The sequence below is a fragment of the Ptychodera flava genome (genome assembly GCF_041260155.1).
Source record: "Ptychodera flava strain L36383 chromosome 3 unlocalized genomic scaffold, AS_Pfla_20210202 Scaffold_25__1_contigs__length_14229661_pilon, whole genome shotgun sequence".
Taxonomy (NCBI): domain Eukaryota; kingdom Metazoa; phylum Hemichordata; class Enteropneusta; family Ptychoderidae; genus Ptychodera; species Ptychodera flava.
This window is the reverse complement of record NW_027248279.1, coordinates 12,859,712-12,875,852: the sequence shown is the minus strand read 5'-3', so window position 1 is coordinate 12,875,852 and position 16,141 is coordinate 12,859,712. Positions and strand designations below refer to the sequence as shown.

The 16,141-nt window shown below is 36.2% G+C and overlaps 2 protein-coding genes across 2 annotated transcripts in view; both read right to left on the bottom strand.

The window, feature by feature from the left end:
- Window positions 1-6,526, bottom strand: part of LOC139125441 (uncharacterized) — a 23,991-nt gene extending 17,465 nt beyond the window's left edge. The window contains exons 1-3 of the mRNA XM_070691523.1: window positions 6,515-6,526; window positions 6,133-6,255; window positions 5,412-5,523 (exon numbers count right to left, since the gene is read on the bottom strand). Of these exons, the coding sequence (XP_070547624.1) occupies window positions 5,412-5,523; window positions 6,133-6,255; window positions 6,515-6,526 (247 nt within the window). The remainder of the gene's footprint in view (window positions 1-5,411; window positions 5,524-6,132; window positions 6,256-6,514) is intronic.
- LOC139125321 (uncharacterized) lies at window positions 5,465-16,141 on the bottom strand. The gene is made up of 12 exons (XM_070691420.1): window positions 16,112-16,141; window positions 14,734-14,775; window positions 12,931-12,972; window positions 11,661-11,702; window positions 9,655-9,696; window positions 9,171-9,313; window positions 8,558-8,629; window positions 7,185-7,452; window positions 6,934-7,029; window positions 6,489-6,645; window positions 6,133-6,255; window positions 5,465-5,523 (listed from the first exon to the last, which is right to left on the bottom strand). The coding sequence occupies exons 2-10, from the start codon at window positions 14,750-14,752 to the stop codon at window positions 6,539-6,541; spliced, it is 831 nt and encodes a 276-aa protein (XP_070547521.1). The 5' UTR covers window positions 14,753-14,775; window positions 16,112-16,141; the 3' UTR covers window positions 5,465-5,523; window positions 6,133-6,255; window positions 6,489-6,538.

Genomic DNA, 16,141 nt, shown 5'->3' with positions numbered 1-16,141 from the left:
TTGTGTAAAAGTTTATGATCTTTCGTTAAGCATGACTTCGTCGTAAGGTGAATTTTAGTACCTTTGTTTTGCTTATCTCATGTAACAGTTTGAAAAAATCATGAATAGCACACTTTGTCTGTCAGCTGGTGAAAGTGGTAAAGGAATAAAATATTTATGGTTAGGCAAAAAAAAAATAAGAAAAATAAATTGTGCTGTTCCGATAACATAGTTTTCAAAAATAGAGCAGGTACGTCGGCAGGGACTTTTTTCCAAAATACTGTTGTTTTTAAATATGCACTTTTCAGGGGTTCATTGCGATCAAACACAACATTTCAAGAAAAACGTATCATACATATTAAAAGAATAAAACCTAACAGACGTCCTCGTTCAAGCAAAAATCAAATGCCAGGTTACGATACATAATTTTACGTTTTTTCCTTTCTCTTTTTACTGCCGTGTTTACGTAGCTCTATAAAGTTAATGGTCGACAGGCCAAAAATTAGGGTAAGTCGCGATCGGGTTATCGGAACAGCACAATTTTTTTTTGTTCGGCCTTATAGGCTTAAATATATTAATTACATTTTATGCTGTCCTTATCAAACAATGGAGAGCAATAAAAGTTTTGTCTTATGTCACAGTGTCTCACTTTCATCTAGTTTCTGTTATCAGCAGATTATTACGTTATGGTCTTGTAAAAGATTTCCCAATACTTTATCCACTTTCGTTCACATTGTAATTACAACTTGAAACTTTCAACAATACAATAGTCGAAGATAAAATCGCAGTACGTGTTAACGTTCTTATCAGTGATTGTACAACTCGGAAAATGAAACCAATGCATTCTGAGTGATAAAACATTTTCACTTCTATCTCAACAGGAAAATGCTCTATATTAGAGTAAAAATGCGAAATCTGGAGTGTATATACACGCTTTCATAATATTTGGCTATCCTTTCCTCATTGGCATTCTTAACTAAAAGTCACATTCAAACTCAACATACATAAAATGCTAGTAATATAGCGAGTTTTGAGCAATAGGTTAATTTAGGAAAGACTTGTCAATACTCTGACTCGGTATGGTGACTTTTTCACGTACTAAGGCTCCAACTATCGTATGGTATCTTGTTGTTGAATACTAATCGTAGCACGACAAAGTTTATGTCAAGTACTCCTGATGTACTAGACATGGCACTGTGCCTCTTGTATAATTATAAATAGTGTATACATAAATTCGTAATTATTTATATGCATATAAAACGAAAACCGTCTTCTTGAACCCAGTGGTCTACTGCTCTTGAAGATGTAAATATTACAAACCAACAGATGTTATTATAAAGAGGTTAATTTACTAGGTAAAGAGACTTACAGCATAGTTGTGTACTTCTCGTTAGATGTCCAAAAATGATGGAAACGCAACTCAAGCAAAGGGTTCCCGCTCTCTTTAACTTGTAAATCAAAATAGAAGTGCTCAACGGAACGTTAGTCAGTATAATTTTCTAACTTCCAGTACACCGCATCTGAACGATTGGATCTATTCTTCTCCCGTAGCAAGTTTTAACAATGTACTGAATTATTTTTCACATGCGTACTTAGCAGTGAAGGTGCGTCATTTAATGATAATTGACGATTTTGATAATAATTTACATGATGATTTACGACTAAGATGTTGTTTATGATAATCATAATTCATATACGCGTGTGCATATACACAGTCTCAGTCTGAACATGCGACAGTCAAGCTATTTATTCATTGCTTTCATAAAGCGAGTATGTGTGTCTGTGTGTCTGTGTATGTGTACATGTAACCACAAACTCTGATCTTGCTAAGAGAGATGTCCCTTTACTACATGCCCCGTATATCGAACGTCGCGCACTCCATAGGATTCAATGGTAACTCGTTGATGACGTGGCGGGCCACATGGTCATTATTGCACTGAAAGTGAACCGGAACTATTTTCAAGTCATTATTGCACTGAAAGTGAACCGGAGCTATTTTCAGCTTGACAATTCAGGATTAAAAAATTGATCAAATTACATCTTTTTGTAAGGAAATACTGTTTTTACAAAATTATGCTGAAAAAAATCGATAAACCGAATAACAGTGATTTAAATACATCAGTGCGTCGTTCGATGATGAAAACCGTTCTATTTTTCAACAGATTTCGTCCAAAATGGATTGTTCGACATTTATCTTAGTCATAGAGTGCAGCGTGTTGCCCTTAATGGCCACTTCCCCTCCTGGAGTAAAGGTACTTCCTGTGTACCTCAAGGATCTCAGTGGAGACACCATCGTCCGGACCACCATGCTGTCAGTCGTCCAGACGAATGTCTTGGAAATCAACATGGAGCAAATGTTTTTCGAGGAGCAGCAGAATCGCTAATACGAGACGCACACTCGTCTGGAACGATTTATAAACTTCAAAAATACCATTTTTCAGTGTACACAGGGTTGGTTTCAAAATTCGTTTTGGCGGCATCCAACAATACTAGGACCGTTTTCATTCAAATTTCAAATCGCACGAATATCAGTGACGTACAATTTAAAGAAAGCGGGGCTCGCACATCAGTGGTACCGCTGGCCACTAAAAGCTGCAAGAAATCTGGGTTTCTTGTGTCAATTTCGAGTTGCATTGCAGGGGGAACAAAATGCTTATGAAAGAGTGAATAAAATATCTCTCTCTCTCTCTCTCTCTCTCTCTCTCTCTCTCTCTCTCTCTCAAACGGTTACGGTCCTATGTCACCAGTCACGGAGAGAAATATGGTACAGTGTGGAATCAATAGCAGCTATCAACACGGGCATAGGCTAAACATCACATTTCTGTGAGGGATAACCCGTCCACATGGCAGCGTTTGTAAAAGAAATCAAAAATAAGTCGTTGGTTTCAATGAGAAAGTGATTTATTACTCCTACATCAACCCTTTCGCCATTATTTATCCCCAAATCCGGTTTTAAAAATCTTTCTACATTTGAGTGATCTCGTTACTTTCGTAAAGATTAAAATTTACGACGTCAAAAATATTGACGTGTAAATTATTACATTAAAATTAGAAAAGGATGTCGAAATGGAGGCTCTGTTAATTACTCGGTGTGACGTTTCAATTTTGTCGATGTCATAGTCAATCATTCGATGAAAAGAATTTTAGACTATGACACTCTAGCATACTTTAAACGTCAGCTTGCTTGCTGAACGAAAATATGAAAAATAGTTACAGTACGTACCCTAACCTGCTGACGACAAGTATACATGGGGTGAGGAAAGGACAGAGAAAATTACTTCTGAGTTTAAAAAAATAACTTCATCAATATCAGAAATTTAAGGCAAACGGATATAAAATCATCAACGAGTATATATCATACAGTGATGTATCATCTAATAATACTCAAAATACACGATTCTACATTCCACATTAATCATACGTGGTTATACAATACAACATTACAATAGTACTAATTCTATGGATTTTTATTAAAGCATCAACAGCGTGCTGACAAGGTAAATATCATGACGAAATTGTACGGCATCTAAGTAAGTTGTGTAAATTACATGGTATAAAGTACCAAGTATCTCTCAAAGTTAACGGTAGTACGTCAAGCATCACTTAATAAATTCCAAAGTCGTGTTACATTCGTATCGTCATGGGCCGTAGCGTTAATTAACTCCGTCATCTTACGGTACAAACAGCTTACCCCACTCACGCAGGGGTTGTAATTATTGTCACTGTCATTACTATTTCTCTTATCGGCATTCAAAACATTGCCTATATCTTCGTCCCTACCATTGAAAATTTCAAGGAAGTCCCGCAATACAAAGGCTTCATAATATAAAGCTTATATTTGAATAGCAAGAGGTACTCCCTTTTCATCTATTTTCGATGCCCAGCAACACTCGCATTTGAACTGTTAGTGTTTATGCAACAATATTTCACACATCGAGTAAACAAAGTACATTCCTGCCACATGATCAAACAACTTTGTAAATGAAGCATACAATGACCACAAGTTCAATCAAAGTCAAATCAATTTCAACGAATTAGGATAAATTTTCCGTATCAGTATCGGCTACCTCTGTTGTATAAGCAGCTTTGATTGTTGGAAGTACATTTTAAGCAGCTGACTGGGGTGGCACACTTACATTAAGCAAAATGAGGGCGATAAAAATGTGTCGGTTTTCAGAAAAAAAAATTGTAATTACACGTCAGCATTTCCACAAGCAGTAGTTAAGATGTCAAGAGCTCAATTCAATAGTATGTCGTCACAGTTATCGCAAAAGTGCTTAGATAAAATAATACAAATGCCGATATTGTTTTCGTGATCTACGCCAGTAGCATGTGTTCTTATCATCATTATTCATCATCATTCTTTCCTTTGATAAAATGCATGCTAGGCTTTGAAAATACCATCACAGGTCTTTCACATGAAATATTACTACCTGCACATACAAAACATCTTTCTTACGATTTCAACAATATTATCTACACACTATGTTTTATTGATACACATTATACTCTATAAAATTATGGTTGAAATTAAATCATTGTTGCTCACCTATGTATGTGATGCTGAATATTAAAGAAATATAGTCCACGTACAGAGTGTTATTTCTCTAAAAATATCTGTAAAATTCTCAGGACTATTATCTGCGAACTTAATCAGCTGAGTGATTCCAAATGTCGACATTCACCTCATCCGTTGTTGATTACTAGCACGTTTTCCCGCTTTCTGCCTGAAACTGCTGTAAACTACTGACGAGGTCATTGACCTGTAACCTGTCATCAGGTATCTCCGCGAAGCATGAATTCATAATTTGATAACTGTAAAAATACAAGACAGAAAGAGTTCGTAAGTATACAGATTGTAGTGGCCATTATTCAAACCATGGACATACTTCAAATAGCTTATAAATAGCATTGTGTCGAGAAGAATTCAATGACCTTCGAAGTCGATAAAAAATTAAACTTACGGGAATTCGTAGAACCTTTTGGGATGTCCAACCGCTTTCCACCTTGAATAAAACCTTTTACGTCATCATCTTGTACGGTTTCATAAGGAGTACAACCTATCATACAAGAGTGATTTTACAAGAAAACTAGCCGTATTACAAGAATTACATGACATTTTATGCAATTTCATTGCGGAAAAAGGTATGACTTTCGTCTGGGATTAGTATTTAGACATAGTATTCTATTTGAATCAATTGATATCCTAAAGTACATCATCAATAGGACTGCAATAAAAAGATAAGTGAATGAGTCATACTCTGTTTCTGGTATCAAAACGACGTGTAACACTATTAAGCATGACAGACTAAAACGTAGAAGCGTTGATGTTCTCAAGTCAAATTGCATTAAACAACTTTCCCGTTGTCGCTATTTAGATTATTACACTGCGATTGCAAATTTTTGGAAATTGACAAGATTATCTAAATTACCTAATGAATACACTTCCCAAAGAAGAACACCAAACGACCATACGTCACTTCCTGCTGTATAAGGGTTGCCTGATAATACTTCCGGTGCCATCCATCTGATTGGTAAGCATCCCTATGCAAAGAGGCAAGAGTGCGAGGAAGACAAAAAGAATACAGTATCCTATAACTATATATAGTAATCAGTCACCGATAAGCCACTCGCATTTTTTGGGAGTAAAATTCGATGATGGTCCAGTGAAAGAGCGACAAAATTCATGTTTTAGTCAAAATTGAGTTCGTTTTGATAAATTTTATGTTTCGAAATACGAAATGCATTTTTATGCAAATTTAGCGTAAAAAGTCAATGTAACTGATATTGCAGTAGGGACGTAACGTGACTTACGATCTTATTGCACTTGAAATTAGTGCATTCCATGAAAACGCAAACATGCATCCTAGGAAACTTTGAGGTTAGTACATTCCACGTTTTGTCCAATATTGAATATCTTTTTTTTAACGGCGCAATCACTGGAAATGTTGCCTGAAGCGTCACAGTAAAATTAACGGCACAAAAATAGATTACCATTAGCAAAATAACGCAAGATGCTAGATTTAACTGTAAATCTCAATAAATGTACGAATTGAAAATATAAATGGTATTTTTTATGGTGGATCTGAAGAACAGTTTGTAATAAACGTAGATGAAACCAGAAATGTATCATAACATCCCGGATTGCGTTACCTTCATCTTTTGTCTGTATCTTTCATCAGTAAGAACAGCACTTGACGAACCAAGACCAGAGAGTTTACACTTCCACTGACTGTCAACAACGATATTCTTTGCCATGATCTCTCTGTGAATGATCTGAAAACAGAAAAAAAGGTTATAAAATTAGGTTATTTCAAAAAAACTGTAACCACCGCAATAATTATGCTATAAAACCTGTTCACAAGTGGTGGTGCTCTTCTTTGATAATCTCCTTGCCAATAGTGATTTTTGAAATACTGTATACCCATGGTTTTACAATCTCTGGAAACAAAAAAAATGTACAAACTTTAATTACAGATTATTCTGGGCACTTGGAGATAGTTTCTTACCGTTTTCTGCGAAAGCGATTGCATACCCTGGGCCACATTCAGGGCAAAGGTCACCAGTCAACACCCTCGACTTCTAAGTCAGCAATATCCTTCATCTTTTCTAGAACTTGATGCAAGTTCCCATTTGGGGTATATTCTGTGATTAGGTACATGGGATCTGTAACAATATAATATGTTTTATGATAGAAATGTCCGAAAATGTAGCTTTCAAAAGTTTATCAAGAAAACAGTCACCATTTTAACAAACGATCTATTTCTTGACGATGATATTATACCAAATAGCAATTCTTCAATCATGTATAAGGACATACATCATCAATATTGGAACATGGTTAATAAACGCACTTTCTTAACTTTGCGAAAAAAGTGTGATTTGGAAAGGAAGTCATAAAACAAAATTCTAAAATATTGAAAGCGATCGGCATTTCAGATCTATGTATCTCACCTTCGTTAACACAGCAGCCAAGAAATCCAACTATTCCCTTCATTTTGGTCAATGACGCCATGACCTCAATTTCTCTTTTGAAGTCTCGTTTGTCTCCTGTTGTAGAGTGAATAATACAACTATGTAAAAAAGAGAATCTTCTTAAGGTATTTTTCGCTTTATCTTTAAAATTGTATTATGTTGATGTGTCTTTGTCCCGATAGTTCATTTTACAATAGGTGCTGGTCAAACAAAAACATCTTTCCTCCTACCTTTGGCGACATTAACGATGACATTGCTAACTCCATCTTTCCCGCCAATGAACCAAGCCTCCCCAGACACGATATTTCTGAAACGCTCCTTCCGAAGGATGTCTTTCAAGTAAATTCGACTTCTTGGAAATTCCCATACAACATCCCCAGTTTTCATGCTCACATCGTCTGGCTTATTGCTCGGTTCTTCAAGACCTGCGTCCTTAGATGCCATGTCAAGTTCGATATGCACAGAACCTTCAGTTATGCCTGTGTTTTCAATGTGTAACTACGTGGAAATAAAATTACCAAATATCTTAGACACAGTCTTTAAAAAATCGCTGTCTTCGCAAAAGTAAAGCTAAAGTTACTGCATTGGAACATTCCTTGCCAAATACGACTAGTCCACTCATGGAGAGGAGCTGGTTGATAGCGTGAGAAGTGACTATCTTTGCCCAACATATGTCCTAAAAATATATAACTCGTATAATGCAAACGAATGAGGCACTTCAGTGTTGATCGTATGTTTTATAGGTGATTATTGCTCTACTATAATCATGATTTACGGTGGAAAGAGGCGGCGTGGAGACCAAGGCCAAGACCACTGATTCGTGCACGCCACAACACATTGATCCGCCTTATCACTCACTATATTTACCCTAGATGTAACACAATCCATGCCTGCTCCCTTCCCTCATTCATTGCTCTCTAATCAACTTGCGTTATATCCCATGAATCATCACCCATTCGCATATCTGTATCTCAACGTCACGAACCCGTCATTCAAGATCCCACCACGCTCAAGTTCACATCGTAAACTCCCAGTCACCCTCCACCGTACAAAAAATGCAAAAAATAAAAATGGAACATTGCTGCCGGGTAGTAGCTCACAAATAAAGAGAAATGTTACTTTTTTCATATTTGGACGACTTAAACTCAATAAAGTTCCTAGGGATTACTGTCACGGGCCTACAGTTGGCGCCGGGTATCACGCTGCCCGGTGAGCGGTTTAACCCCTTAGGTACCCTGTACCACCTGCCATGCCACTAAGACGCCTCGATTCCCACGCTGTGGCAGTACGTGCATCCTCTGGTAACATGCTACCTTCCCCTGAGGTCATTGAAATCTGAAAGTGACTTCAGGTGAGGGGTTGTGATGTTCCATCGCCCCTGGTTTTGGCCAAACCTTAGTCTCCGTGTCGTTTCTTTGCGTTAAACCCAGTAACAGGGTAAATGTGTTGAAAATTGAATGAAAATCCTTTGAGGTTTTCCTTCCCTTGAATTCAATTTGAACAGTTCTTGCTATTAAAGTATACTGTTATCAACATTCTGTCAACGTCTGAAGTGTAGGGGCATGTAATTGTCAACCGGTAGGCAAAATGTAATAGAACTTACACTTGCGTATGGCGATAATTGAGCGTCTCTTTGAAGACCCTGGCATGTACTTTCTGCCAAATTTTCTGATTTCTGAACATTTTGAAAGATAAAAATAAAACAAAACAATATAAGACCGCAGATAGTTTAAAACTGTTGAAGAGCACAAAATTACCCTTTCTGATGTTTTAAACAACTTCAAATTTATAAACAATAGTTTCATTATTTGTATGTTTTGCTTTCATTGGTTATAAGCTGCATGATTGCATATGTTGCTCTCTGTCAAAGATGAGGACTGTTTGATAAATATTGCTATGTAAATCAATATTTAACATATAAAATGTGATCTTAAGAGCCTCGTATTGATCATATATTATATACCATGCGACGGCGTTTTTGAGAAATCTGACGATTTGCTTCTATTAAACAAAACGTATTGATAATATTAGAGTGTATACATTTAAATTTTATAAAATGTGCATCGCTGAGGTAACGTACAAGAAAATTGAAGATTTGTAAGTTTCTGTCGTCAGTATTCAGTTCAAGTTTTCCCCAAGTTGGCGATTTTTGTTTGATATGAATACCATAATGTTGAAAGTCTAAAAAAACAAAACAAATGAAATTGGTCTCTTACCTTTTTCAATAGAGCTTTAAAGCCATGACCATTAATAAACAATAGGCTGATCATCAAGATCAGTAGTGCCAGTGTCATAGCAAATAGGCAGCCGAAGACGATTAACAACGTATTGCTGCAATCACAAATTTGATGAGGAAAATCTACAGATGGGGGAAAAAGGAATACTTCGGTTTTACGCAGATAAACGCTGAATGTCAGCCTCATCCATGTTCAACGGAACATATTATTTTAAAGAGAGGCAATAATGTGAACCTTAAAGTAATCTCCTGTAGAGTCTCTTAAGGAATAAATATAATGTAAAAAATGACAATATTTCACCAATAGCTCAAAGGCGTCTTCCAAAGCCAAAGGACGTCTCTATCGGCTTTAGGAGTAACGTTATTCGCATCAGACGTATTAACAGGAAGAAAGCTATCTTGCTGTCGGTCAAATCCTATCTACATTCTTTCTGATTATACACGTTAAGCGTCAGTTTCCTTACCGAAACAAGGGTTTCCCATTGCAGTTGCGACAGTTGGCATATCTGTAAATAGAACAGTTTGACATTCATATTTGGTATACGCCGTAGGTAAGGAGCACTGAAGAAATTTGAACATAAAAGTTAAGAAAACAAAACAAATTATAAAAACAGGATTGTACATTATAACATGTGTACCTAGTTTACCTGCACTGGAGCGCGCGCGTACTACCGGTATTTGCACTGCAGTGCAATACCATAAACATTATGCCATTCCTTTATGTTAATGAGTATTTACCAGTTTGACCCGGAAATACTTTTGTTTATAAACAAAAATGTCGTCTGCAAGTTTCTATTCATATTAGTTCGGAAGCTGTTGCAAGTTATCAGTTACCTTATAATGATAATCTTTTCCGTGTTGATTTGTATATACTATTTGGAAGACTTTCGAGTTCAAAAGGTCAAAAGATAAAGGGTTACGTTTTCGAAGTTCTTTTCGTTTGTTGCTTACGTGTACATGCGCGAGTGCAGTAGAGAGTGAGTAGACCAGCGCGAGCTCTCCGACGTTCTTCTGAGCTCATTAAAAATCGTGGAACAGGAGGAAGATTATGCTATTATGAGGAAAAACTTCCTTTGCCTTAATTTTCTCCTCTTTTCGATTGTGCTCGATAGTTCTACGGTACGTAGACGGGCCGCCATTTTGTTTATTTACACTAAGAGTTGCCATGTCAACAGAAGTCGAGCTCGCGACATTACTATCATGGTACGCGCTCGCTACCTTGTTCGGAGTTAGACCGTGCCTAGACTCTCCGCAGTCGCTGTGCCTTGTTTTGTGCGCGCCGCGATGGGCCTGCATTCGAAGGCTGTGCAGCTGTGAGCACGCGCTGCCAGACACAGCGACTGTCCGTTTTTGCAAGGATATGAATATTCATAAGGGTAGTGACGTCAAAAGAAAACCTATCTAACTGGGCGGAGAGAATATATACTAGTAGCTGGTAGACTTATATACGCGGTATGTTTTTATTTTTCATTTTTCGTTTTATTTGGCTATGCTACTGTCATTTTTGTTTTGATTAACGGTTGTGTGGAGTTCTAGAAAGTACCCGGATCAGGCAGAAATCCGACCGGTCGCTTGCAAGAACGTCCAGACCCAATCTCCACCGCAGAGTTCTTATCGGCGTGTCTTTCCCACAATTCCTTGCGCTGTCGCCGATAATAGGCCAAACCCGGAATTCGAATCGACCACGGTACAAACAAAGCCATGTGCGCAAACGCGCATAGACGTACGTGTATTTCCATACGCGCTAGTACACATGTGGATTTGTTTGTACGGCATCACGTGATTATTTGGGCGTACTGAGTATGTAGAACGGCGTACGCATCGCGTCCCTTTTATTCCGGAGTAGAAACCATTATTAGCGTACGCGCGATAAGAACTCTGGTTCGAGAGTGGTCCAGACCCTGGGATTCGCGTCGCGTCTCTGAAGGGCGCGCGCGTGTTCCAACAGGGAAGAACTCGAATCGCAGGGTCTCTGCCAGACTAGACCGTGCCGTGCGATCGGCAGAATGTTTGCTGGAGCTTTCTAAAAATACAATAACTTCAACAGAAAAACCCTAGGAAAACATTAAAATTTTAATATCTTATTTACGTATTTAACGGCCAGAAATTTCCGTGTTCCTCAAAGCTCTTCATTTTTTTTACATCGGCAACACCACTTTGCAGGCGGAGAGCGTCAGCTATTTTGTTTTTTACGTTGTTTACCATAAAACTGCAAATGTAGTTAGGGAACACTCCAAAACCGATGACGTTTATCGTACATATTTCGATGTTTTACGGTGAAGTGAAAGATCACGGCTGATATTTCACGGTAAACGTCACTAGGAGGAAGCGATACGGGCATGGGTATTTGATATTGAACGATTCTACCTCATAAGAGTAATGACATACTCATCAGGCTTATTTACATAATTTATTTGTCTTGCTAAAGATCAAATAATTTCCAGATACTTCTTTTCGTCAGTGTCATTACCTGTAAAGGGGTTTCCCGTCGCAGTGGTTACGGTATGAACATCTGTAAACAGAATAGTTTAAGATGCACATTTGTGGTATATAGGCAAGGTCTACCAGAGTAATACTCTATACATCAGTAATTATTGGTAATAGTAACAAGCAACGTACATCAGCAACCAGCTAAAATGAATTTGCAAAATATATTATTGTTTCGAATAATCTTTCGAGTTACGTAATTGCTTCTAAGTAATAAGAGGAGTTTGAAGGATAGTTCTACATATTACGAGTACAAAATTAAACCCTCTAAACACCATAAGTATATATCATAAAATAAAAAAATTATGATACTATAGTTTAAATCGAAACCAACAGATCTCGAGTGAAAGGTATAAAGACCTCGAGTTCAACGTATTCATGTAATCTTCGGACTGCTTTATCAATGGATCATATTCTGTTAGGAATTCACATAAATACATCAATCCGGCCAAAATCATTTCCTGTGGTTGGTTTGAAAGAAGTTTTATAATCGAATAGTTTTCTTGTAGGCTTTTTATGATTTACTCCAAGTGGCTTGTAATATTTATTTTTCAGATGGACCAAGTACCTGATAATTATGAATAGGTGTAATTGGGCATTGAGCAAGCAGAGGGTGACGACATATATACTTTTATTTGTTCAGCGAAGGAAATAATCGTGACGTAGTGACTGTCATCTAAAGTTCAGAACGATTTTTGATAGATTATATTACGTCAGGAGAGTTTTCTGAGCTAAACGAAGGAAATTGTTAGCTAATAATATATTTATCACATCCACAAACCAAAAGATTCTTTGTATTTGTTTGCAAAAAGATGTTTTTGATCCTGGTTCTGCGTTTAAACTTTTGATGTACCGTGGGAATAATATCGATACACCGTGTGCGAGTTGTCAATCATTTTCTTGTGTCGACGTGTCAACGAAAAACACATGAGGAGAAACTACAAATTGGAAAGAAGAATAGGAAGTGTTCACGTCTAATTGAACATAGTTTAATTAGAGGAGATGCAATAATGTTAATGTACAGTAGTCCCGGGAAGAGTCTGTTAAGAACGAAATATAATGTATCATTTGAAATATTTCTCAATAAGACAGGTGACACCACACCTTTTAAAGATCATGTTCATTTTTATCTCCCTTGGGATTTATGACATACTCATCAGACTAATTAACAAGAATATAATTGTCTTACTTTTGGTCGAATCATTTCTACACTATTCATGTTGGTTATGCGTGCTTAGTGTCAGTTTTCTTACCAGTATAATGAGTTCCCGTCGTAAGGGTTACGGTAGGAATATCTGTAAAGAGTATAGTTTGAAATACAACATTTAATAGCTTTAATGGGCCATAGCTTGTAATATTCATAATGCCAAGTGCATTTGAACACATTTTGTTATGTAATCAAATACAAAGGCGAAGCATGCTATGGTTTGCAAATGTTTCATCAGACACACACATATATACAATACCATGCAGTGTTGTACATAAAAAAGTGATACAATTTACCATACCAAAGTAAATGTGCTATCTGGCGATAATGTACTACATGGCATAACTGTTGCAATATTTAGTAATTTATCATGATATAGTATTTAAAAAAAACGATTGATTACTTGACTGGGAGCTCTTTGCGTGTGTTCATGGGAAAAGATCACCAACATAATGTTACCTTCATTCAAACAAATTCCCGTGTACAGTTCAACATGCACCTACACATCATTAGGTGTTATGGGCAGCACTTGTCAAAATTTTGCAATTTGGCCAGAATATTCAAGAACGAGATAATAGGCAATTTTTTTTACAAATAAACAGTAAAAGTTGTGAGAAAATATAATATTGCGTGTTTTGCCACAATTTGAAGATACTCAACCCAGCTTGCCCCTAGGTACATGCATACCAAGTTTCAATGCAATCAGAATATTGATTAAAAATATGATATTTTGACCTAAATGCCAAATGTATAAATGTTTCACCACAATTTTAAGACATCTGACAGACATTAACACTAATATATTGCATACAAAAAATTTAAAGCAATCCAACAAGAACTTTGGGAGAAAGTGATATTAGGATCAAAAATGAGAAAAAATTACCAAAAAACACAAATTTAAAAATTTCATCACAATTTCAGCAAATCTTACACAGGTTAATCCTGTGATCATGCTTACCCATTTTCAAAGCAATTGGATGACGAGTTTCGGAGAAGAATAAATATATTGACCAAAATAGTACAATACAGCTATAGCATTTCAACAGCCAAATCTGGCTGTGGTTACAGATTTTTTTAGTAATTTGCAGAATTGTCCTTTTTTACCTAATTTGCATATTTTTTACACTGATATGATCATGTGGTAAAATTCACATTTCCACCCCTGGATGCAACAATACACCTAATATTGAGATGGTGCGAACATTTTAGAGTATTATGTGGGCGGACATAAATCCGCACATACATACACATAGACACATATTGACACACACACACACACACACTCACATAACTTAAATATACATACATACATACATACTACATACATACATACATACATACATACATACATACATACATACATACATACATACATACATACATACATACATACATACATACATACATACATACATACAGACAGACAGACAGACAGACAGACAGACAGACAGACAGACAGACAGACAGACAGACAGACAGACAGACATATACAGACAGACAGACAGACAATTCCTTGAAGTCGACGTCACGTAAAACTATAAATTGAAAAGATCAACAGGAATTGTCCACGTCCAATTAAATATAGTTTAGACAAATGTGAAAATATGAACGTTAAAGTTATCTTGGGAAGAGTGTTTTATTTAGAACTTAATATAATGTATATTTTAAAATATGTCTCACATAGACAGGAGTTGCTACATTTTTGAAAGATCATGAATATTTGTGCCTCCCTCAGGAGTAGTGACATACTCATCAGAATAATCAACAAGAACATGGTTGTCTTGTACTTAGTCGAATCATTTCTAGATTTTGCTTTTTGGTTATGAGGGCTTAAAGTCAGTTTCCTTACCGGTATTAGGGTTTCCCATTGCAGTTGGTACCGTAGGAACATCTGTAAACAAAATAGTTTGAAATGCACATTTGACATTTGCTTCCGTTAAGGACACCAATAAATAAAAAGCTAAGAAAACAAAACTTATAAACGTTAATATAAACGTTTAAAAAAGGAAAGACTAACAAGTCACAGTTGATGACACAGACCCCACTTGTTAATTGGAACTTTGATTACTGGTCCATTAAAATTGGTCTGTGGTTAAAAATACTGCAATACAGAGGCTTAATGATCAAGAACAAGCTTAACGGTGGTAAAAAGCGTAAAATCAGTCTGGGCGGCCACCTTACTTACAGAGGGTCATTAAATTATTGAAGTGGTAATTAATCGACAGGATTTTGCCAAACATTTTTCATTCTATTATAACACTAAAAGATTTTCACCGTACCACAGTGTCATAAAATTTGATGTAGTGCTTCTTGACATTCATCCTAAAAACGAATATTTATTATCCAATTATGATGTATGCAAATTAAAAAATAATTTAAACTACACTGCTAAGTGTCACTGAATTGTACTACAGCACTGTGAGATCAACTTCTATACCATATTTCATCAAATTAGATGTAGTATTTCTGGACATATCACTCAAATCGGGATAGTTCATTAATTATGCAAATTAAAAAATGATTAACATAACACTGATAAATGTCTCTATTCACTATTAAAGCTATGTGAGCACAACATCTGTACCAAATGTCATGAAATTTGATGAACCATGTATTGGCTTATCAGCCATCTTACGAAAATTCATTAAATATGCAAATAAGCAATGAATTGACATGATATAGGTAAACATCTTTGCATTTCGTTACATTGCTTGATAAACAAGTTCTGTATCCCATTTGATGCGGCATTTCTTGACATATCGCACATTATTATGAACGTTCATTAAATATGCAAATTACTGATCTATTGACATCATACTCCATAATGTGTTCACATAGTATTACCATCGCTCTTTAAAGATATTTGACTGATTTCTAGATTATAAGTGTACACTTCTAAATAGAATGTTATGATACGGCAGTTCAAATCAAAACCAAACGACCGACCGACCGACCAAACAACAAACAATCAAAAAGCCATGTTGCCAGCCAAATGATAATAGATAAGTTGTGTTAGGTGTGTATGAAGAGAAACTTCAAATTAGAAAGAACAATAGCAACAGTCCACGTCCAATGGAACATGGTTAAATTAAAATAAATGCAAATGTGAACATAAAGTAATTCCAAGAAGAGTCTACAAAAAGTAAATATAACGTATAATTTATCTCTGTCGTATAGTTTGTATCTTATTCTTTTTGGTTATGAGGGCTTAGTGTAAGTTTCCTTACCGGTATAAGGAATAACCGTGGTAGTGGTAG

Bases quoted from the DNA above. Each gene is read 5' to 3' on its own strand.
- LOC139125321 (XM_070691420.1), bottom strand. The intron at 9,697-11,660 runs GTAATGACACTG...TTCTATTTACAG, and splicing joins GACGGGAAACCCCTTTACAG to ATATGCCAACTGTCGCAACT. The intron at 9,314-9,654 runs GTAAGGAAACTG...CCCCATCTGTAG, and splicing joins AATGGGAAACCCTTGTTTCG to ATTTTCCTCATCAAATTTGT.